The 18,474-nt window shown below is 46.5% G+C and overlaps 3 protein-coding genes across 5 annotated transcripts; 2 read left to right on the top strand and 1 right to left on the bottom strand.

Moving 5' to 3' along the window:
* The first annotated feature begins 1,605 nt into the window (after positions 1-1,605).
* LOC101783220 (hexose carrier protein HEX6) lies at positions 1,606-3,699 on the top strand. Of its 2 annotated transcripts, none has more exons than XM_022825986.1 (2): positions 1,606-3,504; positions 3,583-3,699. In XM_022825986.1, exon 1 carries the CDS (start codon positions 1,885-1,887, stop codon positions 3,472-3,474), a length of 1,590 nt encoding a protein of 529 aa, XP_022681721.1. In that variant the 5' UTR covers positions 1,606-1,884; the 3' UTR covers positions 3,475-3,504; positions 3,583-3,699. The 2 variants fall into 2 exon arrangements, with proteins under 2 accessions (XP_022681721.1, XP_012700973.1); XM_012845519.2 differs by having other exon boundaries at positions 1,606-3,477.
* Positions 3,700-7,026: 3,327 nt separating this feature from the next.
* LOC101784438 lies at positions 7,027-8,144 on the top strand. The gene has a single exon (XM_004964444.4). It carries the CDS (start codon positions 7,167-7,169, stop codon positions 7,776-7,778), a length of 612 nt encoding a protein of 203 aa, XP_004964501.1. The 5' UTR covers positions 7,027-7,166; the 3' UTR covers positions 7,779-8,144.
* Positions 8,145-10,240: 2,096 nt separating this feature from the next.
* Positions 10,241-12,383, bottom strand: LOC101784845 (RNA-binding protein FUS). Of its 2 annotated transcripts, none has more exons than XM_004964446.3 (4): positions 12,280-12,383; positions 11,155-11,526; positions 10,883-10,953; positions 10,241-10,605 (listed from the first exon to the last, which is right to left on the bottom strand). In XM_004964446.3, the coding sequence occupies exons 2-4, from the start codon at positions 11,505-11,507 to the stop codon at positions 10,592-10,594; spliced, it is 438 nt and encodes a 145-aa protein (XP_004964503.1). In that variant the 5' UTR covers positions 11,508-11,526; positions 12,280-12,383; the 3' UTR covers positions 10,241-10,591. The 2 variants fall into 2 exon arrangements, with proteins under 2 accessions (XP_004964503.1, XP_004964502.1); XM_004964445.4 differs by having other exon boundaries at positions 10,241-10,608.
* Positions 12,384-18,474: the final 6,091 nt, after the last annotated feature.

An 18,474-nucleotide genomic window follows, 5' to 3' on the forward strand; every position in this document is an offset into this window, starting at 1 on the left:
CAATCGACGCATCCTTTGCTGGTATTACAGGTACTTCCTCGAAGCCTCCGCTCAATTTTCTCCTAATTTCTCAGTCCTAACGGCGGACCTCTATTGTCGTGTTTCCCCTAATTTTATCGTATCTACTGATTTTGATTTTGAATCGCACAGCCATGTAATCTGACTGGGCCGTGGATTCCTCTACTGCATGCAGTTAGCAATCCCTCCAGAACGAAGACTTTTGCTTAAAGAGGAATCATGTTGTCAGAATGTGGAAGTAGACGATCAATTATTTCTGCCCCATCTGAGACCCTGCTATGTGTCCATTACGAGTAGATGGCAGATCAGATAGGTGTTGTATTTTCAGATTGAACGTTGGTAGTTGCACATGTAATTGAAGTCGCAGACTAAACGAACCTGCTTAAAAAAATAATCCATGCTAATATGGAAAAGTATCGCATTTTACCATATGAGTTTGCTCCATGCTTTGGCCCTGATCGCTAAGATGTAAAAGCTAATTGTATTATCTCTATCACATGACACAATTCAATTAAATTCAGTGGATCGACAGAAAAAAAAAAAGCCACACTTGTATCAGATTATTGGCAAAATTTTGCTCGTCCATTTCATGCATGTAAGTTCTTTTGCAAGCACGGTGTATGCTACAGGTGAGCTGATTAGTATGTCTTGATTCCTAAGCAAACAGGCTTGTTATACCATTTGTGTTTCCCCTGCCTCCAACCTTCCTTCAAACAAACAAAGTGCTTTGAAGGAGATGGCTGTCAGACCGCCGGAGAGGAAGGAGATGAGAGAGATGTGCTTCAGCTTCAGCAATAGCTCTCGAGACAGCGAGCTCCTCTCCATTGCCAGAGCCTTCGTCTTCAAAGAATAATCACCTAGCTTATCATATATAATTATCATGAGAACAAAGAAAAATGCATTCAGAGAATAATTGAACAATACTGACTATTGATATCAAATTGGCAAATAGGCACCAGCGCTCATGTCAAAAACTTGTGGTAGTGTGATAAAGTTGTGGTAAAGCAAACCCTTGTCAAAAAAGAACAGCAAGTGTACCTTGTTGTTATCCATTTTTATCTGGAACATCTCAGCACCTGATTGTGGTGCATTGTGTTTGCGGCCATGAGACCCAGTACTAGATGATCAGCCTGCAGAAGATTTGCAAGATTAACATGATGGATGCAAAAAAAACCCCCGAAGAATTAAACAAAAAAGCTATCGATGGTCGAGTCTCCATGTTTGCATGTACTGTTGGGTTTGAACTACATATTTTCCCTAATATCGCAGTGGTGGTAGCTCTAATGCTCTATGGATGTAAAATAACTGGTTTGCTGGTGATGGTTGCAAACACGAGCACCATATAACAATCTAGGAACCGACGACAACCACGTCGCCATTCAGAGTTGAATTTCTTCTTTCTTTTCTTTATTTGAACGAGACCAGAGTTAAATTTTGAAGCACGTGATGTGCCCGAATTTCAATTTCCTCTTGGAAAAACATACATTTCGTGCCCGGTTGCAGCAAGCCAAGCAATAGACCTTGACTTGTCTAGCGCACATGAACAAGAAGCAATCTGCACCATCAGCGTCCAACTAGTCAACACAAACCTGTAGAAATTCAGTAGCATCCGGATAGCAACAGCCATGGTTGTATCTTCTATATTGATTGAGCGATTGACACCGACGTCGTTCAAATGAGGACGAGGATGGTCTCGCATCGGATCTCCGGCCAGTCAACGAAAACCAGTCGTCAGCCATGACTGCTACAAGTCACCCTACTGTAAATATTTGATCCTCTATCTGCAGTTCTGCACAGACCACGGCTGCACTTGAGCTCCACTGCGAGTGCGAGCAAGCAGCTCTGATCAGTGATCAGTGATCAGCCATGGCGGTCGTCGCCGTCGAGGGCCAGGAGCGCCACTACGGCGGGCGGATCACCGCCTTCGTGGTGCTGTCCTGCATGACCGCCGGCATGGGCGGCGTCATCTTCGGCTACGACATCGGGATCGCGGGCGGCGTGTCGTCGATGGAGCCGTTCCTCCGCAAGTTCTTCCCGGACGTGTACCGGCGGATGCGCGGCGACACGCGGGTGAGCAACTACTGCAAGTTCGACAGCCAGCTGCTGACGGCCTTCACCTCCTCGCTCTACGTCGCCGGCCTGCTCACCACCTTCCTGGCCTCGCGCGTCACGGCGGGCCGCGGCCGCCGCGCGTCCATGGGCCTCGGCGGCGCCGCGTTCCTCGCCGGAGCGGCCGTTGGCGGCGCCTCGGTGAACATCTACATGGTCATCCTGGGCCGGGTGCTCCTCGGCGTCGGGCTCGGGTTCGCCAACCAGGCCGTGCCGCTGTACCTGTCGGAGATGGCGCCGGCGCGGCTCCGCGGCGCGTTCAGCAACGGGTTCCAGCTCAGCGTCGGGATCGGCGCGCTCGCCGCCAACGTCATCAACTTCGGCGCGGAGAAGATCCGCGGCGGGTGGGGGTGGCGCGTGTCGCTGTCGCTCGCCGCCGTGCCCGCCGGGCTCCTCACCCTCGGCGCGCTGTTCCTGCCGGAGACCCCCAACAGCCTCGCGCAGCGGGGGGCGGACCGCCGGGACGTGGCGCGGCTGCTTCAGAGGATCCGCGGCGCCGGCGTCGACGTCGGGGACGAGCTCGAAGACATCGTCGCCGCCAACGCCAACGCCGCCGGGGAGGGCGACGCCAGCGGCCTGCGGCGGCTCCTCTTCGAGCGGCGGTACCGGCCGCAGCTGGTGATGGCCGTGGCGATCCCCTTCTTCCAGCAGGTGACCGGGATCAACGCGATCGCGTTCTACGCGCCGGTGCTGCTGCGCACCATCGGCATGGGCGAGAGCGCGTCGCTGCTGTCGGCGGTGGTCACCGGCGTCGTCGGCGTGGGCGCCACGCTCGCGTCCATGTTGGCCGTCGACCGCTTCGGCCGCCGCACGCTGTTCCTGGCCGGCGGCGCGCAGATGCTGGCGTCGCAGGTGCTGATCGGCGCCATCATGGCGGCGGAGCTCCGCGACGCCGGCGGCGTGGGCAAGGGGTGGGCGGGGGTCCTAATCCTGCTCATCGCCGTGTACGTGGCCGGGTTCGGGTGGTCGTGGGGGCCACTCGGGTGGCTGGTCCCCAGCGAGATCTTCCCGCTGGAGGTGCGCGCGGCGGGGCAGGGCGTGACGGTGGCGGTGAGCTTCGCGTTCACGGTGTTCGTGGCGCAGGCGTTCCTGTCCATGCTGTGCCACATGAGGGCCGGCATCTTCTTCTTCTTCGCCGCGTGGCTCGCCGCCATGACGGCGTTCGTGTACCTCCTCCTGCCGGAGACGAAGGGGGTGCCCATCGAGCAGGTGGCCCGGGTGTGGCGGGAGCACTGGTTCTGGAGCAGGGTCGTCGGGCACGAACCTGACCCGGACGACGCTAAAATCGTGAAGCGCGCCTCTGCGCAAAAGCCGGAGGAATCTGAATTCAGCAAGGGGGGAAGCTAAAATGTAGCCCAAGTGTTTCTATACTCATCAGTATACATTTTAGCCCAAGATTAATTTATCATTTTCTTCTGCATCTCTCTTTTTATGCTGAATTTGATCTTGATACAGGTGACGAAATTCAAATGGTAATAGCGGAGAAGCTATGCAAGCTCTAAAATTTCAATTTGTAGGATCGGGATCATATTTCATATCAAAATCTGACCGCGGCCCTCTTCTTCTTCTCTACATTAACGGGCCGTGCTTAGGCCCAGCCTATTCGGCCATGTCATCGTCCTATCCGGTTTTGCTTCCCTCTGCCACATTAGTGCAGTGATGAATCGTGATGTCGTTAGTATCCAATCAATCTTCAACATATTCAAAATTCAGATATCAGAAATTTAGAGTTGATTCAGAGGTGCATCAAGATTCAGTGATCACTTGTAATTTACTCCATCCGTTGGAGCTCAAAAGTGGCACCGTCCGGGATATGTGAGGCTAAGATCAAAATTGCTTGGTACTAACTCTTAATATTCTGCAAGTTTGGTTTGAATATGAATTGTGCAGGACAAAAAAGTCATTCTGGATGCTCTGGACGTGATTTTGCTAAAAAGGACGAATCATCACCTGAAACGACACCAAAAATAGTAGATACGGCTGATATGACAAAGCCATCCGGTCTGACCGGCCTACTGAAGCGATCTGACCGGTTATTGATCCTCCAGCCAATCCGGCGAACCAGACTGATCACCCAACCGGTCAGGCCGGTCAGATAAAAGTGCTCAAAATGCATATTGGATTTCACCATTGCGTAGAGCTCGTTGAGACAATCGAAATGCATATGTGGAACACCTAATTTGAAGTCCGGATGAGAGAGTTATGGCTTCGACAAGATTCAGCCCTGGGCTGACTGGTCAGACCGGTTTGGATGGGCGGTCTGACCGGTCTACCCAGCCTAGTCCGAGTTAGGAGTTGTATTGTGACATGTGATTTATGTAATATTCGATTCTTACTGGGGCAAGACCTCCCCACCCTATAAATATAAAGGGCCATGCCCGATTGAGGGTATCCCAATCGAATCAATCTACAACTTACTTTTGTCTTCTCAACCCTAATACTTTTCCAACCTCCATGTTGTTCATCTACTGTTCTCCATGATCATAGATGGCATTCTAGGCTTGCTAGTCAACCTATGGTATGCCGACGACGTCCACGTCCTGACGGGATCCCTCCCGGGCGAGAGCTTCAACGACCTTTGCTAGTTTGCTCGTAAACTAGTCGTTCTTCGCCACGTAAGTGCGTTGGTTATCCCTTTGCTTGTTTGCTCGTAAACCTAGCCGTCCTCCACTACGTAAGTGTGGTGGTTGTCCCCTCGAACGACCGGCTCAAGTCGAACCTAGGAAACCGGTCTGACCGGGTTGCCAAACCGATCTGACTGGCCTGTGCAGCCTTCGTGCTATTCGGTCTGTTCGCGAGCCGCGCGATCTAGCGCACTCGTGTTATGGCCGAAAAAGACGCCAACACCATCCGTAATTTATTTTTGGACAGTTGGATTCCACCGACCGCGTGAGACACGTTGCCCATGCCGTGGACCAGGAATCCAGTGTTAACGAGCGTAGCGTAGGACGACGAGCAGTAATGGACGACCGACTGATGGTCCGCTCGCCGGCCCAGCTGGGTGGTACGCGAGACCGTGAGTTCAGAGAACGGCGGCGTGAATCACAGGTGCTCCAGGCTGACAGCCTCTGAAGCAGCTAGATCCAGAGTGCCATTTGCGTCAGTGACTCGGAGGTCTGACTAGACACACGTACTCCTAGATTTTTCGTATGCGATAAATCCATGGAATTTCAGAGAGTGACAGTTTCTAGGTCGTTCTTCGGAGTCTGAACCATTGAAAGGCCGGTGTTTAACTGACGACAGGGGGCGTGCCTTTCGCAGCAACAGCGATATGATCTGTAGGCGGCAGAATTATCAAAAATGAGATCTCCATCACGAGGTCAGGTCAGCATCCAAGCCGAGACGCAACAATGAGATCTCCATCACGAGGTCAGGTCAGCATCCAAGCCGAGACGCAACAATAATTTGAGGCGACAAACCAGGGCACTGCCTAGAAAAACACTCGCACACAAATGATGCGTCGCCATTTGTCATCTTCTTCTCATGCCATCAGCTTGATTAAAGACAGCTCCCCTTTGCTCCCACACGCGCTCAGCCGCGGCTCCGGATGTTTTGCAAAAACGCCCTCTGGTTTTGCTATACTTGTCTTTCAGTATCGCATTGCAAAATCGTATAATCTAGATGTTCTTCAGCTATTAGCCACTGTCATTGGATGCTACTGTTGTCATTTATGATTAGTTTGTGTGTGAAAGTGGAAGGTTTACTGTTTTATGTTGTTTGATGCATTTAAAACGGAAAATACAAATGGTGAACCTCTGTTAGTATGAGGAAAAATTCCCCATCTCTACCTGTTGGATGGTTGTTTTAACTGACAGTAAATTTCTTTAAATGTTTGTTGGTGGGTGCAGGTTAAAGACAGAAAATCTGATCTGGCTTTGCTTGAGACACTTGATTCCGGGAAGCCTCTGAATGAAACAGATGCAGATATGGTAGCTTCAATTATTTGCACTCTGATCTTCAGTGTGCCTGAAGAAACAAGATGATCCATGTTTTAATCAATGTCGTTAAATTTTATCTCAGGAAATGCTGTCAGTATCAATTTAACAATTTAACTGATGGTCTTTGTAGAGTTTCTAGGACTAAGGTTCAGATATCCTGGAGTGGTTCACGGTTAAGAGAAATTCAGAGTTCGCGGCCTGCTTTGCTTGGTCTATATGCTCCTGAGTTTCAGTCCATATGGTTGTAGTACTAATCTGTATTTGTTAGCCTCAGACTGATGTGTTAAGATGTGGGTTGCATTTCGATTTGTTGGTTATCTTAACGAATATGTGATTATGTGTTGGTCTGATGTGAGTTTGAGATGCCCGACACAACTCTACTGCTATCAAAATTATTATGATTCTTGGATTTGTCTTTGATTGTAGAAAATGAAATGAATTCAGGGATACATGTATTGAGATGTCCATTTGATGAATGACAAAAGCATAGTAGTATTTTAAATAAATATTTGAAGTGTTGGTTGATGCACTATACCCATTCGGATCGCATTTCTATTATTCTTGATAGGGCGAGCATCGCGCGCCAAATGTTCAAGTTATCCATTTATCCAAGCACATACTGTATGCATCAACTGTCGTCAACGACCAGAGATATGCATCGAGGCCCTTTAATTTGTTTAATTTCGTCTTCCTCCCTGTCTGAATGGACGAAGAAAGAAACTAGCTGAAAATATTCAGGGGGAGAAAAAAAAAACTGAGCATCCTCGTCAGCACGGTGCAGAGATTGATGAAGCTTGTCTCTCGCCATTGCCCTGGTGGCTGGTGCCTGAATTATTGGGGGAGAAGAGCCATCTGCGTGGTTGATGCCTACGTCTACCTGTCCACGATGGCCAATTAAAACGGCGACCGCGCTCTTCTACCGCGCATGCTATGTCCCCAATCCCATCCCATGTGGCTTGCCAAGCGGCAGGAGCGCTCACTACTGCCTGGTCTACTGATTCAGTGAGCTACCCTGCCCTGTCGCCTGGCTGCGTGGGGGCAGGGACATCGTCGGCAAGACGGAAGCATCGAAAGAACTCGCAGTAAAACGCCAAGAGATGAATGGCACCTGTACGTCCCCAGGGCCGGCCATGTGTAGCGTTGCCGGCGGCCAGGGGCAGGGAGGATGGATCCGTCATCCATCCAATCCAAGGCGCGTACGTGCAGGCAGGTAGCACGTCGCCGCAAGCCGCTGCTTTCCCGTTCCGGCGACCACCACCAGCAGCAGCAGCATATATGCATATATATAAAAACCTGTCTGCCCTGCCTGTTGATCCCATCCGACGTGGGCTACTCGCTGCGCTCGAGGCCACCGGTGCCCAATCATCACGCTCCCGCCATCATGCCCACAGCCCTCCTCTCCTTGTAGTTCCCATTTCCAACGAGGACGGAGAGAGATCGATCGGTCGGTCGGCGGTTGGAGCTGGGAGCTACCGGGATTCGAGGAGGAAGAAGAAGGAGCAGGAGGAGCAGTGGGTGATGCTGATCCTGGAGCTGGGCATCTGGGTGCTGCCCTTCACGCTGCTGCTGGCGCCGGCGCGCCGGATGGTGCGCCTCGTCGCCGAGCTGCAGCGGATCTTCCTCGCCGTCGCCTGCCGACGGGCGCCGCCGCCCACGCTCGGCGAGGTCTGGAGCCGCCTCGACCGCCTCGACTCCGCCATCGTCGTGCCATGATCAGTAACCGCTCCTGATCCTTCTTCCTCTTCCTCTCCTCTTGTACATGGCGATGATCCGCCGAGCGCCATGAATGCGGTGTTTCTCCCTGGAGAAAGGGCGCTCTGCTCTCTTGCTGTAGATTCTAGTCTCGCCGCCTGTCTAGTGTCTACTCTTCCATTACGGTTTCTGCTTCGCCATGCATGATCCGTGTAAATCTCTGTAATTGCGCGCCCCCAAGAGGATGCGAAATGAATTTCAGTTCAGCAGTGGTAGGTCGATGGACAGGAACAGTTCATCAGAGGGAAATGGATCCTCCTCTGCCAGTCTGTTGTACAGAGTGGACGAGATTGTTAAGACAAAAAAAATCTCCATTTTCTGTTCTCAGATTGTCCTGTTGATCCATAACTAATTTTGAGCGCATTTTATGTTATATGCGCGGATAATTTGGAACCGAACAGAGGGATTTCTGTCGGGAATTCTCCTCTAGAGACAGGGTGACACGCAAACTGAACATTTTTTTTTCTGAATCGCCACAACTTCAGAAGATGAATGCCAGGTCAACGGATTGATTTGCTTCCTGATACTCTCTGCGTATCCGATCTTCTGACGTTCGCTCTTCTCCCTGCATTAGAGATTCTAAAGATTTCCCACTCTCTCATTAGTATAACAAGCACCAAAAATAAAAAAACATCGCATTATTGATACGCTGACAGGCTCCCCCGAACGTCGGAATCATCCACTTGATATTGGATAGTTTCAAAGATAATTCAGGACAACAGCGCATTGCTTTTAGTTTTTTTTAGTGAGATTCAAGGACAATAATGCATTGGCTACCATGCAGAGTTTTTTCTTTTTGGCTGAAGCTGGATACCAGAAAAAAAGAAGATGAATTGCTGTCACTGGCCCACACCAGAAATATAATCCCAATTGTTCAGCAGCATGCTGGTGCTTTCATTAGAACTTGGAACCACACGGTTGGTGCAGGTTTCCAGTGATAGAAGAAGAACATGGGTAGAAGTGCAGTGGTTGGGCACATAGGTTCCTGAACTTTTGGGTCCGGAGGCCCCTGCAGGAATGACGGTTGGTGCTGGTCTGCCGCTGGACGCTTTGCCTTTCCGTGCTTGGACTGATGCTGCAGTGGCGCCAAATTCTCTCTCTTTTCTTTTGAGATGACTGGCGCCAAATTCTTGGCGAACTGGCTTTTGGTGTTGCTTGGTCTGCTGCTCTGGTGTGGAGCCAAGACTCAAGACTAGCCAAAGAGGTTTGGTAAACCTTTTTTTTTTTCTGGTGACGACTCTGGTAATTCAGAGGTTATGTTCTGAACTTCTCTTCTCTTTCTCCCCTTCCTTTTGAAAGATAGAAACTAAATTTTGGCGAACTTCGCATTTTGAGGAATCCCAGTGATATGGGCCTCGCTTATGGGCCCAACCACTGGAATTAACCCAGTTTATCTCTCTCTCTCTCTCTCTCTCTCTCTCTCTCTCTCTCTCTCTCTCTCTCTCTCTCTCTCTCTCTCGGGCCGGCCCCCTATTCGATGCTGCCGGAGGCCCAGTATCACCTCCTGGCCCAGCAAGTCGCGGCCCGGCAAGCCCCGACCGGCCGTTGCCGCGCTGCAGCGGCGAATCGGCAAGGCTCGCCGTCGGCGGCACGTCGCACGGCGAGGACCGACATGCCACTCTGGTGAAAGTGAAACAATCTGCTCCCAATTCAAAGCGGGCATGGCCGCATGGTGGAGCTCTTGAGCTGCATCTGAAACAATTCGCTCGAACATTCCAACTGACGTTGACGATTCGTAGTGAACTTTTGCCTGAAACGGTGAACCTGAAAGAACTAGTCCGCCACCTTAAAATTGACCTGCGTTTTCTTTCTTGCATCTGTTAGCTGTTGCCATCATTGACGCTGGTGGAACGAAAATGCTTGAAGATCTCAAGAAAAGCCTACACAGGAGCATTCTGTATTCAGGTTAGAAGAGCAGGGGCAGCAGCCCATTTGATGAAGATATTTGGCTTCAGAACCTCTTCCATCTGTCTGCCTTTGATGGCGATCTGCGTGCCATCAAGAAATTGGGAGACGGGAATGGACATCGTTCCAGTTGGTCGGCCTGAAACGCACGTTTTTTTTTTGCACGTTAGCAGAGGCGTCGCCATGAACTCGAGGTCGAGCACGATGTAGAGGTGGCGGCGAGGATGACGAAGCCTGTCGAGAACGACGCGCCTGAACACATGATTTTTTTTTTAAGATAATGGATGAACATTTCTGACTTCAACCTCCTCAAATAGAAGGAACTAGTCCAAGTTGCCAAACGCTACACACCCTTAAGATAAATGTTTACAACGATAAAAGCTTTGCATGCATAAACAAGATGATCGTGTCATGATTCATACTAGTGGACCATGCAGCTTCAAATTGTTGAAGCAAAACACAGGTTTCAAGGCAGCAGAAAAAACTGAAAGTAGGGAGACATGCATGCACCAACAGAGTGAATAAGCAAACACTTAGATAATTGTATATATGATATTTAACATCAATACATAATGCAAGTGCATCAAGCCGCATCATTCAGCAGTCACTGAATCAAAACACACACACACACTAAAAAAGATAAGGCAAACAGCAGAGGTAACAATTGAAAAGCTTGGGTACTTCTCCACCCTCGCTCACAGCCGCGCATGCAGCAGTAGTGAAGTACTGGAACTTGGCAATCAACAATATAATCGTGTACGTAGTAAACTCATCCTTCCTCGACGCCTGATGGTGAGTGTGTGACAGCAATCGGTTCCATGCTCGACCAGCTCGTCACATCTCACGGTCTGGGTCACCTCAGTCGTTTCTTAATTCCCGGTGCCTACTACAAAGCAGAACAATTCCTTTTTTAGGACATGGAGCATCGGCAGATCGATCATGGCTTAAAAGACTGATGGAAATGAAAATCTGGATCCATGTATGGATCTGGTAGATATTCATTACAGGATTTTGAGCGCTTTTATTTGGATTTTAACCAAAGATGCATCATGTATATATTCCGATTTGGAGCGCTTTTATTTGTATTTTTAACAAAGATGCATCATGTACATATTCGTCAGAAAAAAACCGTGACAGGAAACGGAAGAAGACGTGTGTACCTGCGTCCCTTGGTGCATTGCACCTGTAGCACTCAGTCCTGCTTGCAAAATTGTGCACGTTGCAACCGGGCCTGGCAAAATTTGATGAGCACAATGAATAACTGCTTGTTTCAAAAACTCATTCAAAACGATTCCATGAGTTCAATCTTTAAACAACGAGGTTGTTTAATTAGCATTATATTCATCATGAAACAAGCATGCATGCCACTGTTTCTTGCCATGCACACAGAGGCACTCATCTGTACTTGAAGCAAACAGGATAGTTAGATCACCTTGTGCATATCCAGTCGCCAGCTTTCCACCCAGCGCGAACTGCGGCGCTGTCACGGCCACGAGCAAAGTCACCCTCAGCACCGGCTGCACCTTGCCCCCCAGGGAAGTCCCTAACAATAGTGCCACACTTGAAGCAGCTGCTGCGGCTGGCAAAGTTATGGTAGCCGCAGCTGCAGTACCAGTCGCCTGGGCGTATGTCGAGGGAGGTCAGGACACCACCAGTGCTGTAGCCGTCACTGAACTGCAAATCAGGGCGTGGATCACGGCAGCGCTGACAGTAGTCACGGCGGCTAAAGTTGAGGTGCTGGCAGTTCTTGCAGTTCCAGTCTCCAGGCTTCCTCTGGATGTTCATTCGCAGTAAACAGCTAGCTCTGCACGCCGTGCATGTGTCAAGATGATGTAGTGATGTGTAGTTGAAAATATAACAAAGCAAAAATATAACAGAATTAAAGATACTAGTTTCTTCAAATTGTATGATAAATGAACAGACATTACAGAAATAACCTTGTTGTGTTGCAATATTACACACACACACACATATATATGAATATATCCAGGCACCTATGCGGTAAGGCCCATGACGCATGACAGTCAAGCTAGATAGAAGCTAGAAGAATGAGACTCTGTACGAAACCCTTTGATTCTTTTAGCTTTTGTTAGATGCTTGTACTACATGCAATCACAAACTAAAAAGAAAGAATATTTTAAGGCAAAACAAGACAGACATGGAGAAAGTGATTAAGCAAAGGCTGCCTTAAATTAGGCCAAGACGGCACTCCAATCAATCATTTGGACATGCAGGTCAATCATTTATAATTTTAAGTTAAGAGTGTCCCAACTGAAAAGGAAGCAAAACACCATGCAAGAGAAGTCTAATTATTCTTATCTATGCCGGAAATTAGTAAACCATCAATTAAATTGCATATATCATGCATGCATCATAGGAAGCAAACTCACCCTTGCAGATAACTAAAATTCAGAGTTCATTTTTAGACCAATTGAACTAAATTTAATAGCAACAAAAAGATCTTTTGTTCTTTTGAAGAAGAATGAACAATCAACCAAGCTGTCTGAGTCTAATACAGGGGGCACAAATAACAAAGGGAACAAGAAGCAAAGCATACCCTGTGAACTTGCAAAGCCTCTTCTTTTTCTTGGTCCTAGGGTTTTCAGTTGTTGTGCTGCTTTTGTTGTGTGCTTGCTTGCTGTGTTCATTCCTTGTGGATGGTTCCCCTTTTATAGTGGAGGCACTTCAATAATTGCGAATCCAGGGTTTGCTGTGGAGGCACCGAGATGCTTTGATCTTAGCCTTTCTAACTGAGCTATCCAAATCGAACAAGAGTACGAGACGAAGGCAGAAGCAGGAAAGGAAAATATGCAAGAGGAGAAAGATGCTAAAGATAGGAGAATTTCACAGTGTTACTGTTACATCTTGGATGTACACCACGGGATATTAATTACTTCTGAATATGTATTAACAGCTATATAAAATGTACTCAAAAGAAAATAAAATATCACATCCATTTCCATATACTTGGCCATTTTGACTTTTTCGTTCAAACTCTTGAGTATCAATTTTTGACATATACATAGGAAAATGGTTACATAACATTCTTAAAGTACCTTTCATGACAAATCTATCACTAATATTGTTTCCACTCAAATTAATCAAGTATTAAACAAACTGTTATTAGTCAAAGTTCTGAAACGGATGTAGTTGATTCAGTTATCACAATTGAAGTATCGTCATTATGAGATACGGTAAGGAACTATTTGTGATGAGAACATTTAGTAAGTGGTTAGGCAAAACGTAAAGCAGTTAAGTAGCTTCATATAACTAAATGCACCCAAAATAGCTTTGCATTGGCATGTATAATCCAGTATAAAGTTGTGAATGAGCACGCAGGGCAAAAACACAAGTGCAATGGGACCTACCACACACGACGCCAGCATGGTGTGCATATGCCAAACCAGTTAAGACTAAAATATGATTGTCAAATTTATAATCCTTCAAAATAAATATCTAAGTCGTTTCAAGACTTGAAATAAGCACAAGACAGAAGTCGATATTCCGACATGAGAGCAACAATTTCCATCAATTAAATGACCTGATCAAGCAGATGTTCTCTCTGCTGTGTGTGCTCCCTTTTGTTCGCTTTTCTGGAAGAAAATATCGTTTAAGCTATCCATGGACAATTACTTTAATAATTTCCACGCGACAAAGGTGCGAGGATCGAGGAACATATTTCTTTATACTTTGATTCTTCACCCAAATATATACTGGTGGAGGTGCATATCTAGCAATGATGCACACTCCGTGTGGTTAATAGAAATCCTGATGTTCCCAGTTCTGACCAAAATGCCACATCACGGGAGCTCTCAACCGGGGGTAACGGGAGCTCCTCGAGGACTATCCGTTAGGTCCGGTACTAATGCTCACATCAGTATCAGATCAAAATGCAACCGGTACTGAACCTCGGGATGAATGCTGAGTTTTCTAGTAGTGAAAATGCTACATCACCTGAAAAATTTAAGAACAAAAGAGGAAGATAAATAAAAAAGAGCGACCAACAATGAAACGGGGTTTAAGCAATGTAGTTGAAGTTTTGAGCAACGAAACGGGGTTTAAGCAATGTAGTTGAAGTTTTGAGCAACACCGTTTCAAAAAAGAAGAAGTTTTGAGCAACACGTGTTTGCAAAAGATTTAAGGCAATCGAGTTGGTTAAAATAGCCTTTTCTTTAGTCTCTCTTATTTTCCGTATTATGAATTGATGGTCTGCGCTATACACAATGGGTTCATTGAAAGACATAATATAAAATCATTCTGTTAAAATTCCTGTACATCAGTAAATCATCTTCTCGTTAAACTAACATCGCTAATAACAGTAATGGATTTTTGCTAACCTCGGAAAAGAAGTTGTTCTCTTAAGAATGCAAAACAGATAATATGAATAACTTAAGAAAAATTTGCCAACAAAATTACGGTGAATCGATGATCAAATCAACAGTTTGATAACAAGTCTATTACTTAAAGGCAAAAAAGCGAAGACAGCCTATTACTTAAAGGCAAAAAAGAGAAGACAGGTTGAGTTTCTTTTATCTTCAGTAAATCTTTTGCCCTTTTACTAATTTAATTAATGATTTGCATTGCTTGTCCATTCTAGATGCCGAGCTGCCCCCAAAAGATAGCACTAAAGTTGGCTAAATGTTTGATTATATGCTAGGGGCTGATGGACATAACTACAGATTGATTGTATTATTGGGCTTAAATATATATAGCCTTTTGAGAATCGATTCTCCACATACGTGCATGATCTTTAGTCATTCACAAAACCTATTCTGATATACAAATATTCTCCCAAATCACACTTTTACACAATAATTCAAGAGATTCTATGTTCAACCCTAGTCAGCCATCCGTACTGTTTCATTTGCTAGAAAAGCATCTACTTTAATTGTCCTTTCTAGGATTTAGATTAGTACTTCTGTTCATCTCCTGCTGTTGCTATTCAGAACCAAAACCAAAGTAATCATATATCATGAATGAACTCTGTTTCTAAGAAGCAAAATAAGAACAACAGGGGAATATACTATACAAGTCGAATTACTGTGATTAAATATTGTGTTCATCAAAGAGGGAATAAGTATGACTGATAATCAAGTGATATGGCTCCCAAGTCCCACCACAGCACAAAGCATTTATGGGCTTCCTAAAAAAGGGTCTAGTTCTCAAACTTTCAAGTTCATACAGATTATCTAATTTAGAATGAATATGCTAGAATGAATTATTCCTACCTGTCACAGCTTACGGATGCATGCAGATGTATTGCATGTCTATGCAGAGCACGCATTACGAAGGAAATTAGGCCTGATTCCGAGGCTCCACGTCCCCCTCCCACCAATCGCACGTAGACACATCAACAGGGTGTTCCCTAGGTATTATAAAAGAGAAAAAGAAACACTCACATATCATTATCACAAAACTTTATTTTCCTGTAAGTTTGATTCTTTAGCCCCCATCTACAAATGCTAGAGCAAGTTTATGCCGACGCTTCTCGCGTTTCTGACTTGGGGAGGCATCAATTGGACGCGGAAGCGAAAAAGGCAAAGAGATGCCAAGGTTCTAATTCCAGATTAATTTCGATTTGCAAGTAATTATTCCCCATGTCGCCTGACACCCTGTTCCCTGAGAGGGAGCTCACATATGCAGCGTCCAGTCCCTGTTTTCGTAGCGTACAACCGAATTTCTGGATGTCAGCGGTCTCTTCTAAAGATGCATTAGTTGCTGGTTTTGAACCCTTGGACGCGTGATTTCCCTTGAATTGACAAGTTAATATAAACCTATGGCTCCAAATTACAAAGGGGAGGGATCCCATGGAAAGCAGCAAGAACCGAAAAAGCAAAAAAAAAAAAAATTGGCAGCACAACTTTTGATGGCACCGTGCTTTGCGGCGGCCACTTGCTGCTCCAATCCCGTCGCCGCGCCGCCGTGCACCTGGCAAGAGATCCGGCCGCGCTGCCTCTGATTTGCCGCCGGCCTTGGCGTCGCGCACCATGATGTGGTAAAATCTCGAGCCACGTTCCTCCTCCTCAGCCCCTCTGTTTTCTTCTGTTATATGGAGCGGAGCAGTAGATCCAGCAGATTGTTAATCCTACCCCTTCCTGACTATGCAAAAGTTTGTCTTTATTTTTGGTTTAGCTAGTAGCAGTGGCTGCTAGGCGAAGTGGATCGGGAGCACTTTTCTTGCGGAAATCAATTTGTTCATCCTAGAATTTGTTTTCAAATTGTTCTCTGTCCAGGACTATTTCAGAAAGCTACAGAGCAATCGAGTGATGATTGACTCAGAAGTGTCGTCTCGTTGTTGTGCAGGCTGCCGTGTTGTCCTCATGACCGGCGGCGCCGCCGCAGGTGCTGTTCCGGATGGAGGATCTCGGGTTCCTGGTGATCCACTCGTACGGCCTGGCGGCGGAGACTTACGGCCCAGCGACGGTGATGTTGTGGGGCAACACGGTGATGAGCGGATACTGGACGCCTCGGCGATGGCCGGACGGTGGCTGCAGTCGGAGGACCAAGCGGTGCGGCCTGGTGATGGGTATGTGAGGATCCTGGACCGGTCCAAGGACATCATTATCTTGGCCGGGGAGTCGGGGAGATTGGAGAACGTCACAGCACCATCGAGGTCCTGCTTGTGCGCCTTCGATTCATCGTGGAGCTGCTGACTCCATTCGTGGCGACCTTGACATCAAATGTGGAGCGGAATTAAACGAGGGCATACAGGACAATTGCATCAAATGACATGCGGATGACTGACGTGGAAGGCTTACGTGGATGTCCAAGTCGGAAGGATGAGATTGGATCAGAAAACTAAAGTTGAGAGAGTAAATTGATTCATATGAAAGTTGAGGGACGGACTGTAGTTAAAAAATAAATGGAATCTAACCCCTTCATGCTTTTCCTAAAAGCCACGATAGGTTTCTTTTGCAAATGATCTGATCTAACAATTGAATGAAAGCACATGGTTTTGGATCCAAGCACATGGTTAGCAGCTCTGGGCAAGGGATGCTGTAGTTTTCTCTGAATGTTCTAACGAATGTTCTAACTAAGAAACTGTTATTATTCGCTCCACAGTTGCAGAAGAGTGAAAAAAGCGGATGGAAGCTAGGCTCTTCTTTACAGTCCATCAACAAGTAGAGGAAGTGCAAAGGCCCGACAACCGTGCTGGAGATTTTTATGGCCAATAAGCAGGATTCCCTCCTTGCTTTACTTATTTTTTTCCAGCGACTGCTACTGATTCCTTTATACGTTTGCTGGCTTATTTGGCAAAAAAAAAATTAGAGTAAGAAATTAATCAGTCAGTTGGATATTCGGGAGAAGTAATTTAATCGTTTTATTCCCTGGGTGTAGATAGAATTAGGTAAGATAAAATTGATTGGAAAGCTTCAAATTAGACCAAAGCAATTCTGTCTGCTAGAATAAAAAAAAGCGCTTCCGAATTGATCTCATCCTTTATATTATAAAATACCTCTCTTATCCATTTAGAGCATATTGATCAATTTATAAGAATCGAATGTTTTGTTTTTATGTTATTTTGTGATAGAATGAAAAGAATTCTATATATAATGGGTTGGGAATTCTGCCTAGATCCTTGTATAAATGGAAATTTTATTGATAAGACCTTGATTGTAGCCAGTATTTTATTGCAAATAACTTTGACAATGGAAAAAATTGGACCCATAAGTAAAAGTTCAGGAATGGAAATGCTTACTTTGCCTTCGCTGAAGGTCTCCGTCACCGGTGGTCTGCAGCTCGACTAACCAGCCGGCAAGAGAAGCGCTTTCCACGACGAGGAGCAGAAAAGAGGGCAAGGAAAGGGCTGATCCGGGCACGCGATGGCGTCTGTCTGATAAAAAGAACTGACAGAAACGCGTTCGCATTCAGGGGGTGTTTGGGAACACCTATTAAAATTTAACACCTGTCACATCGAATATTTGGATGCTAATTAGGAGTACTAAACATAAGCTAATTACAAAACTAATTGCACAGATGGAGTATAATTCGCGAGACGAATCTATTAAGTCTAATTAGTCCATGATTTGACAATGTGGTGCTACAGTAACCATTTGCTAATGATGGATTAATTATGCTTAATAGATTCGTCTCACGAATTAGCACAAGGTTCTGCAATTAGTTTTATAATTAGCTCATATTTAGTTCTCTTAATTAGCATCCGAACATCCAATGTGACACTGTTAAAGTTTAGCACCTCGTATCCAAACAGTGCCTCAGTTGATGTTGATCGCCCCCCCACATCCTGACGTGATGATGAGAACGAGCGAGTGCTAGGCAGAAGAGAATAGTGAGCACCGACCAGCGTGATCCACATGTGTGTCAGTGTGTGCACTGTTTACACAACACATGGCGTAGCATCGAGCATCGTTGGCGGCAGACAGAGAGCACAGGCTTCGCGGCAGAAGACAATCTGTCAGTGAGCCCATCCGGATCTGTCTACCAAGCAGAAGCAGCAAGTGCAGATTAGTAACATTTTTTTCAGAGAAAATATTAAAAGGCTCGTCTGCCGATGCTGGATCAATTCACCGAACGCTGGATCAGATCAGCTTATCCTAACTCATGATCATCCTCTCTCTCTCTCTGCCGGATACCAAACCTGCCTGCTAAAACAATGTGACAAAACAAACGTGAAGACGAAACATAAATGTCCAGGTACATTGTGCTTGGCAAAACCAACTGGCTGGGTATGATCTACTCCCTCTGTCCCTTGATAACTGTTGCTTGGGAAGTATGCTTCCCAAGCCACGGA

This window comes from Setaria italica, chromosome IV, assembly GCF_000263155.2.
Source record: "Setaria italica strain Yugu1 chromosome IV, Setaria_italica_v2.0, whole genome shotgun sequence".
Taxonomy (NCBI): domain Eukaryota; kingdom Viridiplantae; phylum Streptophyta; class Magnoliopsida; order Poales; family Poaceae; genus Setaria; species Setaria italica.

What these genes read in the sequence shown, in the direction of transcription:
- LOC101784438 (XM_004964444.4), top strand. Translation starts at nt 7,167, where the DNA reads ATGGCACCTGTACGTCCCCAGGGCCGGCCATGTGTAGCGTTGCCGGCG.
- LOC101784845 (XM_004964445.4), bottom strand. Translation starts at nt 11,507, where the DNA reads ATGAACATCCAGAGGAAGCCTGGAGACTGGAACTGCAAGAACTGCCAG. An exon ending in GGCGACTGGATATGCACAAG is followed by an intron (nt 10,954 to 11,154) that starts GTGATCTAACTA and finishes AAATTTTGCCAG; the next exon opens with GCCCGGTTGCAACGTGCACA.
- LOC101783220 (XM_022825986.1), top strand. Translation starts at nt 1,885, where the DNA reads ATGGCGGTCGTCGCCGTCGAGGGCCAGGAGCGCCACTACGGCGGGCGG.